The 24860-nt window shown below is 42.0% G+C and overlaps 1 protein-coding gene across 1 annotated transcript; it reads left to right on the plus strand.

Moving 5' to 3' along the window:
- Positions 1-6021: 6021 nt before the first annotated feature.
- On the plus strand, positions 6022-15977 carry LOC119598650 (splicing factor 3A subunit 3-like; the record flags this gene model as incomplete). Its single annotated transcript, XM_037948352.1, is given in 4 exon segments — positions 6022-6228; positions 7716-7869; positions 8081-8294; positions 14392-15977. Coding segments are annotated over 4 exon segments (1407 nt in total), but the record flags the coding sequence as incomplete, so codon positions are not given.
- Positions 15978-24860: the final 8883 nt, after the last annotated feature.

The raw sequence follows: 24860 nt of genomic DNA on the forward strand, positions 1-24860 counted from the left end.
ATATATTTTTGTGGTGTGTGGTGTGTTTAATATTAATATATGGTGGTGTGTGCGTTGGTGTATAATATATTGTGTTGGTGTGTGTTCTATATATATATATATATATTTATTATATTATATAATATATAAATATATAATTTTATATTATATAAATTAAAATAATTAAAATAAATATATAATATATATATATATATTATAAAATATATATATATATAAAATATATATATATGAATATATAATATAATATAATATTATATAAATATATATATATGGGAAAATATATAATTTTATAATATATATTTAATATATAATATATAAAATATATATATATATATAGAAAAATAAATATATATATAAAAATATATATATATATATATAAAATTATATATATATATTATATTAAAAATATATATATTTCTAAAAAAAAGAATATATATATATATAATAGATATATATATATATATAAATATATATATAAATATTATATAATGTATTAAATATATATAATAAATTTTATATATAAATATATTTTATATAAAATATGTTTTAAAATATAATATATATATACATATATGATATGTATACATATATGTATTATATACATATGTGTGTATATATTACATATGTTGTATAATACAAAATGTGTTAATATACATATATGTATTACAACATATATTATATACACCTTATATGATATACATATACATATTATATATATATGACATATTATATATTATATATTATATATAATATATATATAAATATATATATTATATATATAATTTTATAAACACACACACACACACCACACCACACATATATATATATATATATATTTTATATTTTTATATTATATTATATTTTTATAATATTTTATATATATATATTCTATATATATATAAATTTTATATATTATATTAAACACACACACACACACAAAACTATATATATGTGTGGGGTGTGTGTGTGTGTGTGTGTGTGTGTGGTGTGTGTGTGTGGTGTGTGTGTTTTGGTGTGTGTGTGTGCGCGCGCGTAGTTTTTATATATATATATATGTGTTTTGTGTTTTCTGGGGCGTGTGTGTATATATATATATGTTGTGTTCTGTTATATATATATATATATAATATATATTAATATATATATAAATATATATATATTAATATAATATATATAAAATTATATAATAATATATGTTATTATACAAAGTATACAATGTGTATATATATACATTGTGTATTATATAAATATGTGTTTATATATACTATAGTAATATATATATATATATATATTGTATAAAATATACATATATATATATACACATTATATATATATATGTGTGTGTGTGTTTTGTGTGTGTGTTGCGTTGTTTAAAATATATATGTTGTTTTTGTTGTGCGTGGTTTATATATATTTTATGTGTGTGTGTGTCTATATTAATATATGAAAATATACATATATTATATATATACATATATATAAAATATTATTATATATATTAAAATAATATAATAGTTATTAAAATATATATATATATACTATATGTATATACACACACACATATAATATATTTTAATGTATATATATAATATATATATACATATATACATAATATATATATAAATATAATATGCAATATATATACATATATATATGTATATATATATAATATAAAATATATATATACTTATATACTAAAACCTATATATACTATATGTAGGATATTAAATATTTGTAGATTAACATAGATGTATATATATACAAATATACATAAATACATATAGACATAATATAACCCCAGGATACATATACATAAAATACACAATATACATAGATACATATAATATATAAATATAAATAATACATAACAAATTTAAATACATATAGATATAGACAAGAAACATATACATATAAATAAAATATATATATTATAATATATATAGACACATAATATAATAAATATTATACAATATACGAAAACAACCCTATATATATATATATAATATTATATATATATATATATATATTATAATATATTATTTTATATGTATATATATGTATATATATTTTATTGTATATATATTTGGGTATATTATAGTATGATATATTTTATATGTTATATTTTAATATATTTTTTATTTTTAATATATGTATATTTATTATATGTTAATATGTATATATATATTGTATATGTATAATAATTATATTGTTATATGTTATATTATTTATTATGTTATTATATGTTATGTTATTATATATATATGTATATATTTTTTTATGTTTTTTTTGTATGTTTGTAATTTATTATTGTAATTTGTTTTATGTATATTGTATATTTATATGTTTTATATATTTATATATTATATTAATATGTATATATATATATATATATATATATAAATATATATGTATATGTGTGTGTGTGTGTGTGTGTGTGTTTGTGTGTTTATATAATGTTCAATTGAAACCTCTGTATGTCGTAATTGCATCAGCTGTTAAGGTGCATAGCACCAACCACAGTAGCAGAAAACTACTGATCCCCCTATACACAAACATGACACCCATCATCATCAAGGGGCTAATGACGATGGGGGTGCATGGCCGCATCCTCCCTTCGCTTCCAGCAATGAGGCGAGTCTCCAGGCAGGCACAGGATGGCAACTCAGGATGGCAACATCATCGGCAAAGTCAAGGTCTGAGACCTTAATGTTGCCTAGTGTTGCTCCACACTGACTTTGGCTAGTAGCTACTACCCAATTATCCAGTCCATACAAGTGTTGAAAATGTTGGTGCAAGGACACAGCCTTGGCCTCACCCCCGAATTAACAGGGAAGAAGTTTGACCCTACTCCCACCACTTTACAGCACTTTCAGTACCAAATATAAAGGCTTGCTATCAGGCCAATAATCTGTGTTGGAATTCCCCTCAGCCTCAGGATCTCCCATAGCGATTCCCGATGCACCGAGTCAAACGCCTTCCTGAGGTCAATGTAGGCTGCAAGTAACCCACGACCAAACTCACGACGGTGTTCCATAATTACTCGAAGCGCTAGTATACGGTCTATCGTGGGCTTGCCAGGAGTAAATCCAGACTGCTCCAGTCTCTGATGCCTCAGTAGGTGGTTGCGGATCCATTTTAGAAGAATGTGGGCGTGAACCTTGCCTGGTATGCTGAGCAGTGTAATGCCACGGTAGTTGCTACAATCCCAACGATCCCCTTTCCAGAGAGGGAAGACCACGCCCCTCAGCAGGTCAGGGGGAATGGTACCAGACTGCCAAATGGCAGTCAGGACTGTATGCAGGCCCCAAGCCATAGGTTCACCCCCAGCCTTTAGCAGTTCAGCAGGGATGTCACATTTGCCTGCAGCTTTCCCACTCTTAACCCATTCCTGATAGGTGGCATGTACACACATGCCATGGCATGGCAGGATGTATGTACATGCCATGGTGTATGTATGGAGATGCCATGAGTTATTTTTTGTCACAATCACGGCAAAATATTATTTTTTTTGCCAGTGAAAGTGTGATTAAGTCGTTTGTAACACTTTCTCATTTTTACTATGCAAAAAAAAAAAAAAAAAAAAAAGCAACAAACCGACGATTTCAATTCCATGATGCCGCACACTGCTTATTTTATTCAGACTTTAGACTGAATAATGATCAACTATGGAGTCTATAACAACAAAAATACCCTTCAGTCTCGATTTATCAGGAAATTTGGCAGGAAGAGACTTTAGAAAATAATGAAAACTGAAAATACAATATATCTTCATAGTATTACGAAGAATCGGCAAGGCATGCTGGTATTTGGCATGAGTGGTCGCGCATGCTAGGGCTACAATATAAGCCACTATGAATACTACCCATCTGGAAAGGGTTAAGCTTGGAAATCGCCAGCCTAACCTCTGTTAGGGTAGGAGGTTCCTCGCAGATGGGTGGATCCGGCACAGGCACTGAGACATCACTTGCATCCAAGCTAACTGTTGAAGGGTCTACCTGGTACAATTGTTCAAAATACTCAGCCCAACGTTCACAAACCCCAACACGATCTGAGATGATCCATCCATCCGCTGATTGGACTGCAGTCATCTGTGATGAGGGCTTAGAGTTCAGTTTTCTCAGGGCTTGGTAGGCAGGGCGAAGGTCATTTACCAAGAAATGGCTTTCAATCTCCTCAGCAAGATTCCTGATGAACTGTTCCTTGTCCCTTCTTAGCAGTGTCCGAGTCCTACGCACCATGGAACGACACAAGACTTGATTTCCATTCAGCTGAGCCTTGCGACACATTTCAGTGGCTTCTAATGTCTCCAGGGAGATGAATTCTGCCTTGCCCTTCGGCATACGCCAATGGACTCCTGAGCTCCTTCGAGTGTTACGTGCTTGAAGAACTCCCACAGAGCAACTGGGTCCGTCAGGTTGCTGAGTTCTGTGAATCGGCCAGAGACTGCCATGGTGAACCCACGGGCACACTCCTCCCTTAGTCTGTCCAAGTGAAACACCTAAGGGTGGCCACTGGAGGGACGGGGAGTTTTGAAGTGGACCCGCAAGGTAGCCACAACCAGCCTATGGTCGGTGCCACAGAACTCAGCACTCCGGTAAACCCTGCAGTTCTGGAGGATCCTCCATCGCGTGCTAACAAGAATGTAGTCAATCTACTTGGCCACTGTACCCGTATCGCTGTAACAAGTCCAGTGATGCAGGTTGGAGCGCTGTACCAGGAACCAGAGATCCTCATTTTCTGGGACCTAGCACAGGAAGGATTTAAACACAGTCCTTATGAGTGTAGAATACCTCTATACTTGTCTTAATCTTCAGCCAAGTCATAGACAAAAGTGAACTGTTACAGACATATCCCACAGTCTGTGACCATTCATGAATATGCCCCAATTTTCAGGTTATTCTGAACAATTAAAGGGTAAAAACACAATTTTATATTAATGGAGTAATCCATATTAACCCATAACTGACGGGTAGCATTCATAGAGGCCGGGGCCTCACTGCCGGGGCCTTATATTGTCGCCCTAGCATGTGCGACCACTCATGCCAAATACCAGCATCCCATGCCGTTTCTGCGTAATACTACGAAGATATGTTGTATTTTCAGTTTTCATTATTTTTTAAAGTCTCTACTTGCCAAACTTCCTGATAAATCGAGACTGAAGAATATTTTTGTTGTTATATAGACTCCATAGTTGATCATTATTCAGTCTATAGTCCGAATAAAATAAGCAGTGTGCGGCATCATGGAGTTGAAATCGTCGGTTTGTTGCATTTTTTTTTGTTTGTTGCATGGTAAAAATGAGAAAGTGTTAAAACCGACTTAATCACACTTTCACTGGCAGAAAAATAATCTTTTGCCGTGATTGTAACAAAAAAAACTCATGGCATGTCCATACATACTCTATGGCATGTGCATACATGCCCCCGGCAGATGGTCCCGCCATGCCATGGCATATGCGTACATGCCACCCGTCGGCAATGGGTTAACTTACTTGGGAAGTTTTAAGGTAAACATTTACATAATGACCTTGCTAAGATAGAGAAAATCTAAGGACATAGTCATAAAGATAGGAAAAAACTACAAAACTATGGTCCAATTTTGCTGTTTTTTAGGACAACCCCCTAATACAGAAACACATCTGTTGAGTATTCACCAGTAAATGATAAAAGTATCATATTTCATTTGCTATATGTACAGGAAATGTCATAGATAAAAGTGTCTTGGATGTTTGTTACATTCAAGATATGATTTTGTAGAATATTTCTCTACCTAAAAACAGTATGTTGATATATCATATATAAATGAGATATGAGTAACCATTTCTCTTTAATTTTAGTCTACTTTAATATCATTGTATATTTGCAATGTTAAAACCAGAAGAGCCATAGCTAATCATACAACCAGATAATTACTGATGAAAAGGATTGAATGCATAAGGTCAGATGTGCTGCTGATTGACCTGGAAGTGATATTTTAAAAGATCATATTTTTCTATTTCTAAACATTTTGTTTGGATTTCAGCATCGTGAGACAATCAACTCAGATCATCGCCATAGAATTTTGCTGGACAGATATGTAGAGAGTTCACAGCATCTTCGTGATCTTTATGAAGATAAAGATGGTCTTCGTAAGGAGGAAGTGGCTGCCTTATCTGGGCCAAATGAGCTTGCAGAGTTTTATAATCGTCTTAAGCAAATAAAGGAATTCCACAAGAAGCATCCTAATGAGGTAGGTTCAAATGATAAGATGTCTCTGTATTAGTTTATTAGTTCATTTCTCACTAGTACTACTACAGTATATAAATGGCAGAGCAACACCCACATCATATCTCTCTCTCTCTTTCTCTTAGTTTCTTTCTCTTCCTTGTTCCCCCCTTTCTCTCTCTCTCTCTCTCTCTCTCTCTCTCTCTCTCTCTCTCTCTCTCTCTCTCTCTCTCTCTCTCTCTCTCTCTCTCTCTCTCTCTCTCTGCACTCTCTCTCTCTCTTCTCTCTCTCTCTCTCTCTCTCTCCTCTTCTCTCCTTTCACTCTCTCTCTCTCTCTCTCTCTTTCATCCTTTCACTCTCTCTCTCTCTCTCTCTTCCTTCTCTCTCTCTCTCCTCTCTTTCATCCTTTCACTCTCTCTCTCTCTCTCTCTCTCTCTCTCTCTCTCTCTCTCTCTCTCTTTCTTTCATCCTTTCATGGGTGACTGTAATGACATCCTTCCTCATCTTCATGACATCAATAAGATACTGCTTTAACCATTGAGCATAATCACATCAAGAATCAGCTCTTTATTGAATTAATTTACTTGGCCTATTTGTGAAATAGTGTGGTAACAACTGAATTTGTTCCTTGGTTTGGCTGGAATGCAGCCTCTTGAATAACCACCACTTGTCACCATCAGCACAACTGTCTATCTTCTATGTTTTAACCTGTTTATTGAAACTTTGAAGGAATACCATTCCTTACAGTGACTGACTCTAGATCAACACGATCTTTCATTATATAATTACACTAAGTCTGCAATAGGAAACCAAAACTTGATATGTCTGTCACAGCAAGGAATACAAACTTGTATATATCATAAAAATGATATACATACAGTCCCCTCTCATCAGTTTTAGAGTGGCCTAATGATTTTGATCGCCTACCTTTATGTGGGTATGTGTTCCTCATAAACAGACGTCTGCTGAACTCTGACAACAATAGGTCAATTATACAATCGTGAATTTTCCCTCCCAGGAATCTGCATGTGATCGTATGTGATCAAAAGTAAAATCTTTTGGTTCTGTTGCAATAATGATAATGGTTCCTAAGGGTAAGGAAATAGTCTATCAGTGCCCTAAGTAAAAGGCAAAGGTGAATCTAGACAACCCTAAGCATCATTGTGAATGTCAGAGACTAATAAGTTAGATTAGTTTTTTTTTTTCTTCTTCTTCTTCTTCTTCTTCTTCTTCTTCTTTCATTATTTCTTTAATGATTTTCTTTGAATTACTATTAAAAAATGAAAGCTCATTCAGTTGATTGAAAGATGTTGTATGATTACTTGTTTATTACCTTATTTAGTCATATATTGCCCATTATGATGGTATCTGTACACAGTTGATTTACCATGTAGTTTTAGGAACATAACACTTTTTTCTACATTTCTATGCATGAACTTAAAGCTTTAAATTTTAGGAGAACTAATTTTGACACTTTTTGACTGATATTTATCCAACTTACATTTTCAATAGATAAGTATTCCTATGAGTGTGGAATTTGAAGAAATCAACAAGCAAAGAGAAGCAAATGATGAAAATCTGATAATGGCTGATTTCACGGATGAGGAAGGCTATGGCAAGTACTTAGACTTACATGAGTGCTACAACAAGTACCTGAATATAAAAGGTAAGAATTGACTGTATATTTTGTATTAGGATGTTTTCCTTTAGTGATGCAATATTATATGCATTGGGGAGAATAAAGAAACCAGGTTTTGTCTTGGTTTTCATGCATTACTCGCAATTATAACCGGAAATTAGAACATTTAAGTGAGATATATAGTCTTACTCATAAATGGACATAAACCTTTGGTATATACAGATCTGCTTTTTTACAGGACTAGAAAAAATAGACTACATCACATATCTAACAACATTTGATCGCTTGTATGAGATTTCCAAGGACAAGAAAACCACACTGTACAGGGAATACTTGCATGTTCTCCTTGACTACCTCTATGGCTATGCAGAAAGAGTGAAGCCTCTTCTAGATCTTGGGGAAGAACTTGATGCTGTCCGCAAGGACTTCAATGAACAGTGGGAAAATGGCAGGTGAGATTTAAAGTAACTGTTCTTCTTCTTCTTTGGGAAAATTGTTTTACATTTTGGGAAGTTAAGGTTAGTTTAAACTGAGAATAGAAGATGATCCACTGATATCTCCTCCAGTTAATAAATTATCTGCCTTTGTTTTGGGCAAATTGAATGAGGGAATTCTTTTGTTTAGTATATAAACCCAATTGGCATGTATGGCAAGAATACATGCCATGCCCACTGTAATATGTTAATTTATTGTATTTACACATAGATGCCTCTACGAGTGTCATTTATTAGTCCTACGATATGTAGGATTAATAACTGTTCACCTGTTTACCCTTTTCATTAATTTTTGGGGAGTTATTTCAATATCTTTAATATAACCAAGACTTTAATAACAATTTAATTATCAGAATATCAGCAAAAATAAAAACAGCATCGATATCAATAGTATTGGAAAGAAAAACACATTTCCCCACAATTTCAAGGAATCAGGAAATCAGGAGCTGTCACTAGGTCTACTGATAGTGCTGAGCACATGTGGAGCCATCTGTATGTAACAAAATTTACAAAAAACTACCGGAGGTAGTACATAAATCCATAGTGATTGAGTTAAGAGAACATTATTTTTCCTTAGCTGTTAAAACTCCTGCCCATTTTCCATAAGGAGGAATTAATATTTACCCATTTGTACTTATAATATATATATTTTATCTTAAGTATAGATTTTTTTTTTACTAGTCCCTTACTCTCTAACATTGAAAGAGAAACAGATTGAGGTATAGAGAAAGAGAGGGGAGAGGTAGGTAGGGGGAGAGAAAGAATAGGGTTGTCAGAGAGAGAGGGTGGGAGGGAGAACGACAGGAGAAACATAGGGAAAGAGAGAGAGAGAGAGAGAGAGAGAGAGATGGAAATGGAGAGAGGAGAGAGAGATATAGAGAAACGGAGAGTGAGAGAGAAAGAGATAGACAGACAGAGACAGAGATTGAGAGGGAGAAAGAAGTGGAGGGAGGAGAGAGAGACACACAGAGAAAAAAGTCTGAGATGGTGAGAGACGGAAAATGTGAAATGGGAGAGAGATGACAGAGAGAGAGAGAGTGTGAGATGGTGAACGAGGCAGGGATTGCAAAATGATTAGAGAGAACAGAATTGATAGAACAGAGAGAGAGAGAGAGAAATGAAGTTGGTCAGCGAGATGTAAGTAAGAGAAGGTATGAGAGACTGAGATTGAGAGGAAAAGAGGAGAGAAAGAGATGTAGAGAGGATAGAGAGAGAGAGTCATGTCAGAGAGAGGAGAGAGAGAGAGAGAAACTGAGCGAGAGAGAGAGAGAGAGAGAAACTGAGCGAGAGAGAGAGAGAGAGAGAAACTGAGCGAGAGAGAGAGAGAGAGAGAGAGAGAGAGAGAGAGAGAGAGAGAGAGAGAAATGGAGCAAGAGACAGAGCGAGATGGAGGGAGAAATGGAGCAAGAGGGAGGGAGAAACGGTGCGAGAGGGAGGGAGAAACAGAGTGACAGGGAGGGAGACGAGAGGCAGAGAGAGAGGGAGACGAGAGGCAGAGAGAGAGGGAGACGAGAGGCAGAGAGAGAGGGAGACGAGAGGCAGAGAGAGAGGGAGACGAGAGGCAGAGAGAGAGGGAGACGAGAGGCAGAGAGAGAGGGAGACGAGAGGCAGAGAGAGAGGGAGACGAGAGGCAGAGAGAGAGGGAGACGAGAGGCAGAGAGAGAAAGTGAGTGAGTGAAAGAGTTGGTGTGAGAGAGGAGACATAGAGGGAGAGAGAGATGGATGGAGAGAGAGAGACAGAAACAGAGAGGGAGAGCAAGAGAGAAAGATGGAGAGTGAGAGAGAGAGAGAGAGAGAGAGAGAGAGAGAGAGAGAGAGTTGGAGGTAGGAGAGAGGAAAGAGAATACAAACAGTAGAGAGTAGATAGATAGATGGAGAAAGAGATGGATGGAGAGAGAGAGAGAGAAAAATGGAGAGCGAGAGAAAGACAGAGAGAGAGAGAGAGAGATGGAGAGTGAGAGAGCGAGAGAGAGAGAGATGGAGAGTGAGAGAGAGAGAGAGAGAGATATGGAGAGCGAGAGAGAGAGAGAGAGAGAGAGAGGAGAGAGAGAGAGGGGAGAGGAGAGGGGAGAGAGAGAGAGAGGGGAGCGAGAGGAGAGCGAGAGAGAGAGAGAGAGATGGAGAGCAAGAGAGAAGAGAGAGAGAGAGAGATGGAGAGCAAGAGAGAGAGAGAGAGATGGAGAGCAAGGAGAGAGAGAGAGATTGGAGAGCAAGAGAGAGAGAGAGAGAGGAGAGCAAGAGAGAGAGAGAGAGATGGAGAGCAAGAGAGAGAGAGAGAAGGAGAAGAGATGGAGAGCAAAAGGAAGAGAGGGGAGAGAGAGATGGAGAGCAAAAGAGAGAGAGAGAGAGAGAGAGGAGAGCAAGAGAGAGAGAGAGATGGGAGAGGAGAGAGAGAGAGAGAGAGAGATGGAGAGCAAGAGAGAGAGAGAGAGATGGAGAGCAAGAGAGAGAGAGAGAGATGGAGAGCAAGAGAGAGAGAGAGAGAGAGATGGAGAGAAGAGAAGAGAGAGAAGAGATGGAGAGCAAGAGAGAGAGAGAGAGATGGAGAGCAAGAGAGAGGAGGAGATCGAGAGCAAGAGAGAAGGAGAGAGGAGAGCAAGAGAGAGAGAGAGAGATGAGAGAAGAGAGGAGAGAGGGGAGCATGGAGAGCAAGGAGAGAGAGAGAGAGAGAGGGGAGAGAGGAGAGAGAGAGAGAGAGAGAGAGAGAGAGAGAGAGATGGAGAGCAAAGAGAGAGAGGAGAGAGAGAGGAGGAGAGGAGAGAGAGAAGAGAGAGAAGAGATGGAGAGAAGAGAGGAGAGAGAGAGATGGAGAGAAGAGGAGAGAGAGGGAGGAAGAGAGGTAGAGAGAGAGAGAGAGGGAGGAAGAGAGTGAAGGAGGAGAGGAAAAGAGAGAGAGGGATGGATGGAGAGTAGAGAGAGAGAGAGAGAGATGGAGAGGGGAGAGAGAGGGGAGGAGAGAGGGGTGGAGGAGGAAGGAGAAAAGAGAGGGGAGAGAGGGATGGATGGAGAGTGAGAGAGAGAGAGAGAGAGGGATGGATGGAGAGTGAGAGAGAGAGAGAGAGAGAGGATGGAGAGTGGGGAGAGGAGGGAGAGAGGAGAAGAGAGAGAAGAGAGGGGTGGAGGAGAGTGAGAGAGAGAGAGAGAGAGAGAGGAGGAAGGAGAGGAGAGGAGAGGAAAGGAGAGGAGAGGAGGGGAGGAGAGAAGAGAGAGAGAGAAGGGGAGGAGAGGGGAGGAGAGGGAAGAGAGGGAGAGGGATGGGAGAGGAAAATGAGAGAGAGAGGGGGGAGAGGAGAGGAGAGAAGAGAGAGAGGGGAGAGGATAGGAGAGAAGAGAGAGAGGGGATGGATGGAGAGTGAGAGGAGAGAAGAGAGAGGAGGAGGAGGAGAGGAGAGAGAGAGAGAGAGGAGTAGGAGGAGAAATGAGAAGAGAGAGAGAGAGAGAGGAGAGAGGATGGAGGGAGGAGGAGAGAGAGAGAGGGGGGATGGAGAGAGGAGGGGAGAGGAGAGAGAGGGGGGAGGATGGAGAGGGAGAAGGGAGAGAGGAGAAGAGAGAGAGGGAGGAGGAGGGAGAGGAGAGGAGAGGAGAGAGAGAGAGAGAGAGATGGCGGAGGATGGGGAGTGGAGGAGGAGGAGAGAGAGAGAGAGAGAGAGAGGAGAGAGAGGGAGGATGGAGGTGAGAGAGAGAGAGAGAGAGGAGAGAGAGAGAAGAGAGAGGAGGATGGATGGAGGTGAGGAAGAGGGGGGAGGATGGGGAGAGGAGAGAGAGAGAGAGAGAGAGGAGAGAGAGAGAGAGAGGAGGGATGGATGGGGATGAGAGAGAGGAGAGAGAGAGAGGAGAGAGAGAGAGATGAGAGAGAGGAGAGAGAGAGGAGGGAGGGAGGGGGAGGAGAGAGAGAGAGAGAGAGGACGGAAGAGAGAGAAGAGGGGAGGATGGAGAGAGAGAGAGAGAGAGGGGAGAGGAGGAGGAGAGGAGAGAGGGGGGAGAGAGGGAGGATGGAGAGGAGAGAGAGAGAGGAGAGAGAGAGGAAAAGGAGAGGAGAGAGGGGAGAGAGAGGGATGGATGGGATGGAGGAGAGAGATGGAGAGAGAGGAGAGAGGGGGGAGATGGAGAGAAGAGAGAGGAGAGAGGATGGAGAGAGAGAGAGAGAGAGAGAGGAGATGGAAGAGGAGAGAGAAGAGAGAGAGAAAGAGAGGAGGGAGAGATGGAGAGAGATGGAGAGAAGAGAGAGAGAGAGAGATGAGAGAAGGAGGAGAGAGGAGGAGAAGAGAGAGAGAGAGAGATGGAGAGAAGAGAGAGGAAATGAGGAGAGGAGAGAAAAGAGGAGGGAAGAGGAAGGAGGGGCAAGAGAGGAGAGGAGATGGGGAGCAAGAGAGAGAGAGAGAGAGAGGAGAGCAAGAGAGAGAGAGAGAGAGATGGAGAGAGAAGAGAGAAAAAGAGATGGAAGAGCAAGAGAGAGAGAGAGAGATGGAGAGCAAGAGAGAGAGAGAGAGAGAGAGGGGTGGAGGAAGGGGAGAGAGGGAGAGATGAGGAAGAGGAGAGGAGAGGAGAGAGGAGAGAAGAGAGAGAGAGAGAGGGGGGGAGAGAGGGGAGAGAGAAGAGAGAGGGAGGATGGAGAAGGGGAGGAGAGAAAGAAGGGGAGAGAAGAGAGAGGATGGATGGGATGAGAGAGGAAAAGAGGAGAGGAGGGAAGGGGAGGAGAGGAGATGGGGAGGAGAGAGAGAAGGGAGAGGATGGATGGAGAGGAGAGAGAGAGAGAGAGAGGATGGGAGAGGAGAGAGAGAGAGGGGAGAGAGAGGCGGGGAGGAAGAGGAGAGAGAGGAGAGGGGGAGGAGAGGGAGAGGATGAGAGAGAGGAGAGAGAGAGAGAGAGGAGGAGGAGAGTAGAGGAGAGAGAGAGGGGAGGGGTGGATGGAGAGGAGAGAGAGAGAGAGGAGGAGGAGGAGGAGGAGGAGAGAGGAGAGGAGAGGAGAGAGAGAGGGAGGAGGGATGGTGAGAGAGAGAGGAGGAGAGAGAGGAGAGGAGAGGAGAGAGAGGAGAGAGGGAGAGAGATGGAGGCAAGAGAGAGAGAGAGAGATGGAGAGCAGAGAGAGAGAGAGAGAGAGAGAGAGAGAGGATGGAGAGCAAGAGGAGAGAGAGAGATGGAGAGCAAGAGAGAGAGAGAGAGATGGGAGAGAGAGGGAGAGCGAGAGAAATGGAGAGAGAGGGAGAGCGAGAGAAAGAGAAAGAGAGATGGAGAGAGAAATAGAACCAAGGAGAGAGAGGGGGGGGGGGAGGGAGAGAGAGAGAGATGGAGAGCAAGAGAGAGAGAGAGAGTTTTAAAAGTTTAAAAGTTTGGTTTTGATTCCATTTGTTACAATGGATATTCTTGGTGTGACATACTGTCTGTTTGATTTTGCTCACGTGTGTCAGCTGCTGCTGACTCGGCGGAACCGAGTGCCCAGCCACAGCAGTAACCTCCAGGCGACAGTTGCAACTTCTCACGCCTGGGTGGGGCGCGAACCGCCGTCCCTCGGATGAGAGGCCAACATATTACCACTGGACTAGCCCAGAGGCTAGTACAGTGAGAGAGAGAGAGAGAGAGAGAGAGAGAGAGAGAGAGAGAGAGAGAGTGGGGAGCAAAAGAGAGAAGGGGGGGGAGAGAGAGAGTGTGTGTGGGGTGGAGACAGAGAGAGAGGGGGGGAGAGAGAGAGAGGGAAATGGGGTGGGAAGATAGAGAGAGTTTTCTTAACTAACAAACAAAACTTTTGATAGGTAATTGTTATACTCTCATTACATTTCTTGTCTTTATTTTGTTGCACCTTATAGTATCATAGTATCATTGTGTCTTTATTTTATCATGGTTCATTTATGGACCACAGACATGAAATTCACTTCTTTGTTATAAATTGTTTTTAATTTTGTTTTTGTTTTAATATTTTTAACATCATAAAAACTAGTTAAGTTAGCCATTTACATTATAGAAAACATTTCTTTTTGTTTGTGCTTTATCTTGTGTGCCCATTACATATTCATTATTAGATCTGCTAATAGCAGCTTCTTTTGTTTCTTCCCTCAAGATTTCCTGGATGGCCCAAAGAGACTGGAGGTGCTTTAGCAGCCATGGGTGCTCACTTAGACCTATCTGCTTTCTCTTCTTCTGAGGAGCTGATGTCATTGGGACTGGATCGCCTCAAATCAGCTCTCATGGCCTTGGGCCTAAAGTGTGGGGGAACACTGGAGGAGAGAGCACAGCGGCTTTTCATGACGAAGGGTAAATCGGTAGAGGAGCTGGACCCCTCCCTCTTTGCCAAATCCAAGCCAGGAAAGGTAACCAAAGGCAAGGAGACTGAGAAGATCAAAGAGCTTGCTGCTTTGGAAGCTCAGGTTTACAGACTGACAGAAATTCTCTCAGAACAGAGAAATGCAACCAAAGAAAATGTGCAGAGAAAACAGGCTAGAAGGGATGGCGAAGAGGAGGAGGAAGAAGAGGCATCAGCCTCAGAGTCTGAGGATGAAGCTGATGATGAGGTACCTTACAACCCTAAGAACCTTCCCCTTGGCTGGGATGGAAAGCCCATTCCATATTGGCTCTATAAACTTCATGGACTCAACATCAGTTACAACTGTGAGATCTGTGGGAATTTCACATACAAGGGTCCAAAGGCATTTCAGAGACACTTTGCTGAGTGGAGGCATGCTCATGGCATGAGATGTTTGGGTATCCCAAACACAGCTCATTTTGCTAATGTTACTCAGATTGAAGATGCCCTCAAACTTTGGGAGAAATTGAAAGTCCAAAAGACATCAGAGAGATGGCAGTCTGAGCAGGAAGAAGAATATGAAGACTCGCAAGGAAATGTTGTTAATCGGAAAACTTTTGATGATCTCAAGAGACAGGGTTTACTTTAGGAGGATATTCTGAAAGAATTTAACCCATTCCTGACAGGTGGCATGTGCGCACATGCCATGGCATGGTGGGATTATCTGCCGGGGGCATGTATGCAAAATATAATTTTTCTGCCAGTGAAAGTGTGATTGTCATTTTTAACACTTTTTACTATGAAAAAAAAAAAAAAAAGCAACAAACCGATGATTTCAACTCCATGATGCTGCACACTGCTTATTTTATTCAGTCTATAGACTGAATATTGATCAACTATGGAGTCTATATAACAACAATTATACCCTTCAGTCTCGATTTATCAGGAAGTTTGGCAAGTAGAGACTTTAGAAAATAATGAAAACTGAAAATGCAACATATCTTCGTAGTATTACGAAGAAACGGCAAGGGATGCTGGTATTTGGCATGAGTGGTCGCGCATGCTAGGGCGACGATATAAGCCCTCGGCAGTGGGGCCCGGGCCACTATGAATACTACTCGTCGGGAAAGGTTTAATAGTAATAGTGTGGGCCACTTTATTTTTTGTGAATGGCTATATGAATTAGTCAGTCATGAAGAAGAGATAATGAAATTTTTCATATATTCTTCATATTTGTCATATATATTATATTCTGAAAATGCTGTTTATAAATGTGTATAGTATGTAATATGCATATTCTTAGATAGTGCAAGAAATGAGTAACTGAAAAATAAGAATGTTTATGTAAGTGATGAATTTTAAGTTGATTTTTATATCAATAATACAGGACTATTCCTTCAATATATTCTGGTTTTTCTTTCCCTTTTTTTTTTTTTTTTTTCCCCCCTCTTCCTCCTCCTCTTACTACAATGTGCTGGTCACACTACTGTCTGTTGGCTTTTCTCTGATAGCTGAAACCTAGAAACATTTGAAACAAAATGCTCATTGGTCGGTGGAATTATGAAGATGATGTAAATTGACAGTTGTTATATTTGGAGATGTGTATTTGTGTTTGTAAATTCTTTGACATAGTAATATAGTGTTCATATATAAATTCTGTAATAAAATTGGTAAAATTTCCGTTAGAAAATGTAAATGCGTTAATGAAAATCAGAGTTGATTATTGTTTATAATCTAAACATCTAAAGTAATTATGGGCATACAGGTGTCCTCAATCAGCAAGGTAACTATGATCATAAAGTGCAATTTTACCAAAATGTACAAACATTCTGTAAAATATATTTGACTGTTTTCTTCAGTCTGTATATATTTTACATTTGTCTTTTCTTGTGCCTTTAAATATTGTTTGTCCAGCATCATTTTACATATTGTAGAGTAAATAGATGAAATCTCCCCCTCCCCCAATCCCCAGCCTATTGTTGTTGTGGGCATTGGGTTTGCTTAGGAGATGGAGACATGGAGACTACTGCCTACTGCTGGGGATCACTCCTGCCTTGGGCCTCAGCTAATATTGCTCAGTTTTCTCTTCTTCCCCTTTCCTCTTCCTTTTCTTGCCCAACCCCCTTCTACTATCCACTTCCTAATGTGCGCCCCCCCAATCCCTTGGCCGTTGTTGTCGTGGGGGGGCTTAGGAGGCGGAGACTGGGACCCAATGATGGGGAACTCCCCAACCTTGGGACTCAGCCCTCGACTCAACTAATTTTGTATGGTCTTTTTTTTCCTTCCCACTTTTCGTTTCTGTCCCTTCACCAAACCCTTCTGCTATCCACCTCCTAAGGTGTGAGAGCCGTGCTGAAAGGATGAAAGGCTGACTTTGTGCCAGTCCTGAACAGCCTGAGGGAGCCATGGGCACGGTATTCCCCTGATTTAGTTACCTAGCCCTTACCCCTCAAGGGGACCCTGAGGGGTGGAAAGTTTTTATCCCCAACATAACCCAGGCTTACTATGGCCAGTAATGAAAACATATCCCCACTATTAGGGGCAATGAGGCTTGCCCCTTTATCAAATAGCCTCAACGATGTAAACCCACCCGATTCCCTGACCCCAGGCTCTCCTTTGACCACGGCTCCGAACACTGCAATAACTACCCCCTCATCAATGCCTACTAGTACAGTAGCCAACAATCAACCCTTAAGGAACATTTCCACTCTTCCAGCATGCTCAACTTCAACACCTCTATCCCCACAATCTCCAACATCAACCACCTCATCCTCCCTTATTAATACCTTACAGCCTTATTGCCCACCTCTCCATAACACTACCTCCCTCAACACTACTCCATCTTCGTCACGCCCCCGCCCTTCTACTACCCCTATCTCTACAACAATCTTGAATACTCTCTTTAGCGCAGCCAAATGGGACCGATTTTTCGTGATCCCTCCCACAGCTCCCTACTCTGACAACACCCTTCTCTTCCAACAATGTCTCCAAAAACAAGTAGGTAAAGTCTCTTTCCGTAGCCGACCCGACCGCTCCCGTCTTGTCACAGTAACATCCGAAAACCAAGCTATAGCATTAACAAAACTAACTGACCTATATGGTAACCCCATCCTTTCAGAACCCCATCCAACCCTCAATACTTGCACCGGAACAGTTTCAATCTCCCCAGCAAATTGCCCAGTCTATGACAAAGATTGGTCAGACTGTGGAGAAGACCTACTTGCCTGTCTCACAGACTATGATGCAACATCAGTACAATGCTACTCCATTCCCCCTAGAGGTCATGGAAAGAAACCCACTAATATAGCCAAAATTACCTTCCGTAGACATGACCTTCCCTTTAACGTCTACATAGGAGGAGAATCCCTCCCTGTTCGTCCATACCAACCTCCTCCACGTCAGTGCCAAAATTGTTGGCTCTAGGACACCCAGCCAAACATTGCTGTTCCACAGCCAGATGCCCACTATGTGCCCAACCTGGCCATACCCGATCTAACTGCTCTGCACAATCACGCACATGTGCCAACTGTGGCAGCCCCAATGTATTTTATAGGGGCTGTCCCACCTACAAGTTTGAGTCTGTGGTAGCAACTCTCAGATTCAAACTTGGACTCACACTATGTGAAGCCAGACAGGAAGCACGTCGACGTGGTTTCTCTCTTACTCCTTACTCCAGTAATACTGCTCATTCTACCAATTCTCCTAAACCCACCCCCCCACATCAACCCCCCTCTTCCCTCCACCTTCCCAGTCAAACTCTTTTGCCATCCTAAACCCAGACACTCCAATCTCTACTACAGATACTCCAGTCACCACTACAACCCCAACACCTTCCCCTCTCCCTCCTCGCACTACCCGTAACAGACAGAACAAACGTTCCACCCCCTCTTCCCCTACCACGCAAACACCTCCACCTTCCTTTGCCCCTACGCTTGAGACACCAGTCCTCTCACAAGAAATCCTTTATCCCCCAAAACTCCCCAACCAACTCCTCAGAAGAAACTATTGAAAATATTCAAGATTACTTAATGAAAACTGACACTCAACCTCCAAATCTTACAACTCCTGCTCCTTTCACACTGCAAGTAACTGCTGATATCCATCCTCCTCCTAACGATATCCCCCCTACACCCTATCCTCCTAACCCCTCCCAACATAGCCCATCCCCCTCCGACCCCAACCCTGCCCACATTAACCCTCCCACCATCCCCTCTATCCCTTCCATTCCCTCCTGGATACACACGTGAATCCCTTATGTAACACTCCCACCATCCCCTCTATCCCTTCCACTCCCTCCTTGATACACACGTGAATCCCTTATGTCACAAATATGCCCTTCCACAGACCCTTTGTCTCCTAATACCTCTCCTAGTAGAACAACTCCCACACCTCTCCCATCTCAGACCTCTTGGTCCTTATCCCACCCTCTAGCTGCTTCCCCCTCAAAATCTCCAAAACGTACTACAATCTATATCACTAAAGTATAACTATCCTTCATTGGAATATACGCGGTTTCCGCTCCCACAGACCTGACCTTTGTCATATCCTTTCCTCTTATAACCCATCTATTGTATGCCTTCAAGAGACCTTTCTTACACATCCTCCAATACCAATCCCCAATTATCATTTTGTCTCTTCCCCACATTCCCTTTATGTCTCGTCCATACTTACCTCTGCTTTCCCCCACCTATCCTCCCTTCACCGACCTCCCAACCTATCAGACATCCTTACAGAATCCCACACTTTGTTTCAAAAACCTATTCTCTTTCCTCAAACGCATACATATCCTTCATCTAATCTAACTCCTTACCACACCTGACTCTAACCCTTTCACTCACCAATTCCTTTGCCCAGCTTAGACAACTAATCACTAACTCAACCACCCTTCCCTAACATTAACTATAGTGCTACATGACCTTAGATGTCTAGCACATTTATCTTGCTTTTAACCATTAACCATTACTTTTTGTAGACAGGACCTCTTTAATGTCTAAATTGGTAGAGAATCCCTCCCTGTCCGACCGTATCAACCTCCCTGTTAGTGCCAAAATTATTAGCATTTAGGACATGCTGCCAAACATTGCCATTCCACAGCCAGATGCCCTCTATGGGCCAAACTAGGTCATGCTCGATCAAACTGCTCTGCACAGTCACGCACATGTGCCAACTGTGGCAGCCCCCATAAAGTTTTTTTTTTATAGAGGCTGCCCCACCTACAAATTTGAGGTGGCAACTCTCAGAGTCAAACTAAGACTTATTGTGTGTGAAGCCAGACAGGAAGCACGTCGACGAGGTCTTTCTCTTACTCCCTACTCCTGTAATGTTGCTCGCTCTTCCCCTGCCCCTCCCCCTCCCTCCCAAGACGTTCCTACAGCCTCTCCTATACCTATCCCTCCTACATCCTACTTCCCTACTTCTACCTCCTGCCTCCCCCAGTCAAAGTCTTTTGCCATTCTAAACCCAGACACTCCAATCTCTACTGCAGCCCCAACATCTCCACCCCCCCTCCTGCACTACCCGCAGCAGACAGACTAAACGTTTCATTATAGAAACTTAAAGATATTCAAAATTATCTCCTTGAGTCTCAAACTGACACCAAAACCCCTCATGCACCCTCAAATTCCACAACTTCTGCTTCCTCCGCACTCAAAGTGACCACTGATATCCATCCTCCTCCTACTCCCTCTCAACACAGCCCATCCAATCTAGTTCACCTACATTAACCCTCCCTCCATCTCTATCCCTTCCACTCCCTCCTGGGTACACACGTGAATCCCTTATGTCACAACTATGCCCTTCCCCAGATCCTCCACCTCCCGATACAACACCTTTCCCTTCTCATTCCTTATCTCACCCCCTTGCTCCATCCCCTTCAAATTCTCCAACGCACTGTAACCGTTATCACTCATAGATCAACTAAAGTATATATACCTACTGGAATATTCACATACATATCCTTCACTTGATCTAATCCCCTTAACTAACCCTACCTTAACCCATTGACTCATCAACTCCTTTACCCACCTTTAACCCTCTCTATATTCTAGATAGTTGACATAGCAAATAACTACTAAGTCAACTACGCTTCACTAACCCTTCCTATAGTGCTACATGATCTTAGATGTCTAGCACTTTTGTTTTGCTTTTAACCATTACCTATTAACCATTTTGCTGTAAAGGGGGTTAGTAAGGTTGGAGACGGATCCAATCCTCTCTTGTCCTTGATTCAACTTACTTTGCTGTCTTTTCTTCCCCATTGCATTGTCTTCTCTTCTCTAACCGTTTTACTATCCATTTCCTAATGAGTGAGAGCCGTGTAGAAAGGCTGACTTTGTGCCAGTCTAGTCCTTACCCTGATGGGTGGACTCTTTCACATGCCAACATACTCCAGGCTTACCATGGCCAGTAATGAAAATTTTGCACCCAACTAGCCGCACAGATTTAAATTTTCCAGTCCAAATCCTCCACCTAGGTCATTAGTCAACCTTCGTAAAACATTCCTTCTCTCCTAACATCCTCTACTTCATCTGCACCCCCACAGCTTTCTTAGGGGTGCAGAGTGCCGAGTGGCATGTACGTACATGCCATGGCATGCCTGGATAATATTCCAGGTGGCATGTACATACATGCCAGGGTGCACCCGGCGATATTGGGCTACTATCCTCTCCTTTCTTATTGCTACTCTGCAGCCTTATTGTCCACCTCTCAACACTACTATTTTCCACCCATCCCCATGCTTCTAATACCCCCACCTCTACAAACATTTTGAATTTCATCAGATTTTCGTCTAGCCCTTACCCAACACTTTTTCCTCCTCGCTCAACTCATCACACAAGACAAGCTAAATGTTTCACCCCATCTACAGCATCCTCTCCCTCCGCCCCTCAAACTCTGTCCCCTCTCCCCACCCCCTCACAAGAAACCCTTTGTTTCTCAGACTCCCCAATCAACTCCACTTCAAAAGTTCTTGAAGACATTCAAATCTATTAAATCATGACTCAAGATAACATGCCTGCATCTCGTCCATCCTATAACCTCTTTGCTCCTATTCCCTCTATACTCAAAGTAACTGCCAACGTTCATCCTTTTCCTACTGATGTTCCCCCTAGACCTCTTCCTCCCATTCTCTCCAAACACACCCATTCCTCCTCTTCAGTTGCATCAACCCCCTATCTTCTACATTATCCTTTCCGCTTCCCCCTGGATACAGATATGACAGATATCACTGATCACTCCTGCCTTGTCACAGTTACATGTGAATCCCCACCCTTTCCTGCCCAGTCAATATTTGTAACGGTACTCCATTTCCCCAGCAGACTGCCCTGTCTTTGACCAGCCTAGTTGGTTATGATGCACTATCCGTACAATGCTACCCTTAGAGGCCGCTCTAAGTCCTCCACCAGTATTGCCAAGATTACTTTCTGTAGACATGACCTCCCCCATGATGTTTATATTGGGAGAGAGTCCTTCCCTATGTTACCATATCAACCTCCCCCCCTCACCCATCAGTTTCAGAAGAGTTGGCATCTAGGCCATCCTGCCAAGCATTACCACTCTGCAGCTCGATTCCCTTTATGTGCCCAACCTGATCATCATTGCTCAAACTCCTCTGCACAGTCACGTACATGTGCCAGTTATAGTGGCTCCCATAACATGTTTTAGATGTTTCTACTCCCCCCCCCCCACCCGTATCTCTTCCTTATCCCACTTCTGCCCCCTCCCTTTCCCAGTCAAATTCTTTTGCCATTCTAAATTCAGACACCCCAATCTCTACCACCATTCTGAATTCAGATACTTATCTATACTTCTCTGGTACCTAACCCTCCTCCTTCTCATTTGATTCATCACATAAGAGAAGGTTAAATTGCCTCCCCCTCCATCTTCTGCTACCACATCTTCTCCCCTGCCCTTCAGACATGTCCCCTCTTCTCCCCCTCTTTTCTTAGACCTCCCCAACCAACTCCACTTCAATAACTCTACTTCTCCCAACCCATGCCCATTGTTATCATGGGGGCCATAGGAGACAGGGACTGAGGCCCAATGTAGGGGATCACCCTACCTTGGACCTCAACTAATTTTGCTGGGTCTTTTCCAGGGCCAATAATAAAGATCATCATCATTTAACGGTAGGTTCATGTCTGAGCCGCCGTGGTCACAGCATGATACTCAATTGCAGTTTTCACGTTGTGATGCTCTTGGAGTGAGTACGTGGTAGGGTCCCCAGTTCCTTTCCACGGAGAGTGCCGGTGTTACCTTTTTTAGGTAATCATTCTCTCTTATTTTATCCGGGCTTGGGACCAGCACTGACTTGAGCTGGCTTGGCCACCCAGTGGCTAGGCAGGCAATCGAGGTGAAGTTCCTTGCCCAAGGGAAACAACGCGGCGGTCGGTGACTCGAACCCTCGAACTCAGATTGCCGTCGTGACAGTCTTGAGTCCGACGCTCTAACCATTCGACCACCGCGGCCTTGACGATCATGTGCTTCCATTATTTTTTTTTTCTTGGCAATTCAGAGCGGTGGTTTGCCATTACCTTCCGCCCGGTGTTTTTTTTTCTTCTTCTTCTTTTCTTTTCTTTTCTTTCCTGAGTCACCATCTCTATTTACCCGGCACTGACTTGGGCTGACTTGGTCCCCCAGTGGATAATAAAGATATTATGCCCTTATTAGGGCCATTAAGGATTGCCCCTTCATCAGTTAGCCTATCTAAATTTGACTTTTGTAGTTTCCCAACCCTCCTTTGGTTATGGCTCCGACCACTGTTATTAATACCCCCTCCTCGATGCTTGCTGTCAACTCTATCCATTCTGAATCATTTACCCAGGTCATTGCTCAACCTTTAGAATAGACCCCCTTCTCTCTCCCAACATCCTCCATAACATCTGCACAGTCTTCCTTGTCTACCAACTCCTCCTTTATTACTACTTTTCATTATCCTCCCCACCGTAATACCTCTCCATGCCACCCCATCTTCCTCCCGCCCTAGTCCTTCTACTGCTTCTCCCCCTAAGTCTTTAGTCCAGGCAAATGGGATCGATTCTTTATGATTCCCCTTAAAGACCCTTACTCTGACAGTACCCTTCTCTTCCAACAAAGTGGCAAAGGTTCTACAACTTGTAATAGTTACACTTGAATCCCTAACTACTCTGACTGACCTCACTGGCAAACCTATTCCTGCCTAAACTCCTCCCTTAACACATGTACTGAAACGACTTTCATCACCCCACCTGATTGCCCTGTGTAAGACTGTTTGCCTACCACATTGACAATGATGCAGGGGCAGTACAATGTTACACTATTCCACCCAGAGGCCACCGTAAGTTCTACACCAATATTGCCAAGATTAGCTTCCATAGGCATGACCTCTCCCCATAAAGTTTATATTGGTGGAGTCCTTCCCTGTCCAACCGTATCAACCCCCTTCCCTGTCAGTGTGAGAAATGTTGGCGTTTTGGCCACCTTACCAAACTCCACAGCCCACTGCCATCAATGTACCCATCACCGTTCATATTGTTCTGCTCAATCATGCATGTGTGCCAATTGTGGCGGCTCCCATTATGCATGTTATAGGAGCTGCCCTGTCTACAAGGCTCGAATCTGGGGTAGCAGCTTTCAGATTCAAATTAGGCCTTACTCTACGTGAGATCAGACAGGAAGCACGCAGGTGTGTTTTTTCTCTCTCTACATATTCCAATGCTGTACTTCGCTCTGCTCCACTCCCATCTCAATATGTCTCAGCATCTGACCCAGTACCTCTTCTCTCTACCCCTTACTATCCTACCTCAACTCTGTCTCTTCCCCAGTCAAATTCCTTTTCCAGTCTGAATGCAGACTCTCAAACCACTTTCCCGATGCCCACCCCTCCTCCTCACTTTGCCTGTCACACTTGGCAATCGTAACATTCTACTTACCCTCTCCTACCTCTCCTACACCCACCTTTTCCTCTGCTCCTTGGATATCTGTCCCCTCTTTTCCTCATAAAACCTTCGAAGACATCCCCATTAAACTTCCCTCCAGAAACTTTTGAAGACATTCAAACTTCCTAAACATGGCCCAATTTATCTATTCCTATTCTCTCTACATTTAAAGTAATTGCCGATATCCTTCCTCCTCCTCAAGTTCGCCTTATTGCTCTTCCTCCCACTTTCTCCCAGGCACTCCACCCTCCCCTTCTCCACATTTACCAATCCCTCTTATTTCATTATTATCCTTACCACTCCCAACTGGATGCTCACTTTACTCCTTTATGTCGCAACAGTGTCTTTCTCTGGATCCTTCTCCTCCTGACA

The sequence above is a fragment of the Penaeus monodon genome, chromosome 41, assembly GCF_015228065.2.
Source record: "Penaeus monodon isolate SGIC_2016 chromosome 41, NSTDA_Pmon_1, whole genome shotgun sequence".
Taxonomy (NCBI): Eukaryota; Metazoa; Arthropoda; class Malacostraca; order Decapoda; family Penaeidae; genus Penaeus; species Penaeus monodon.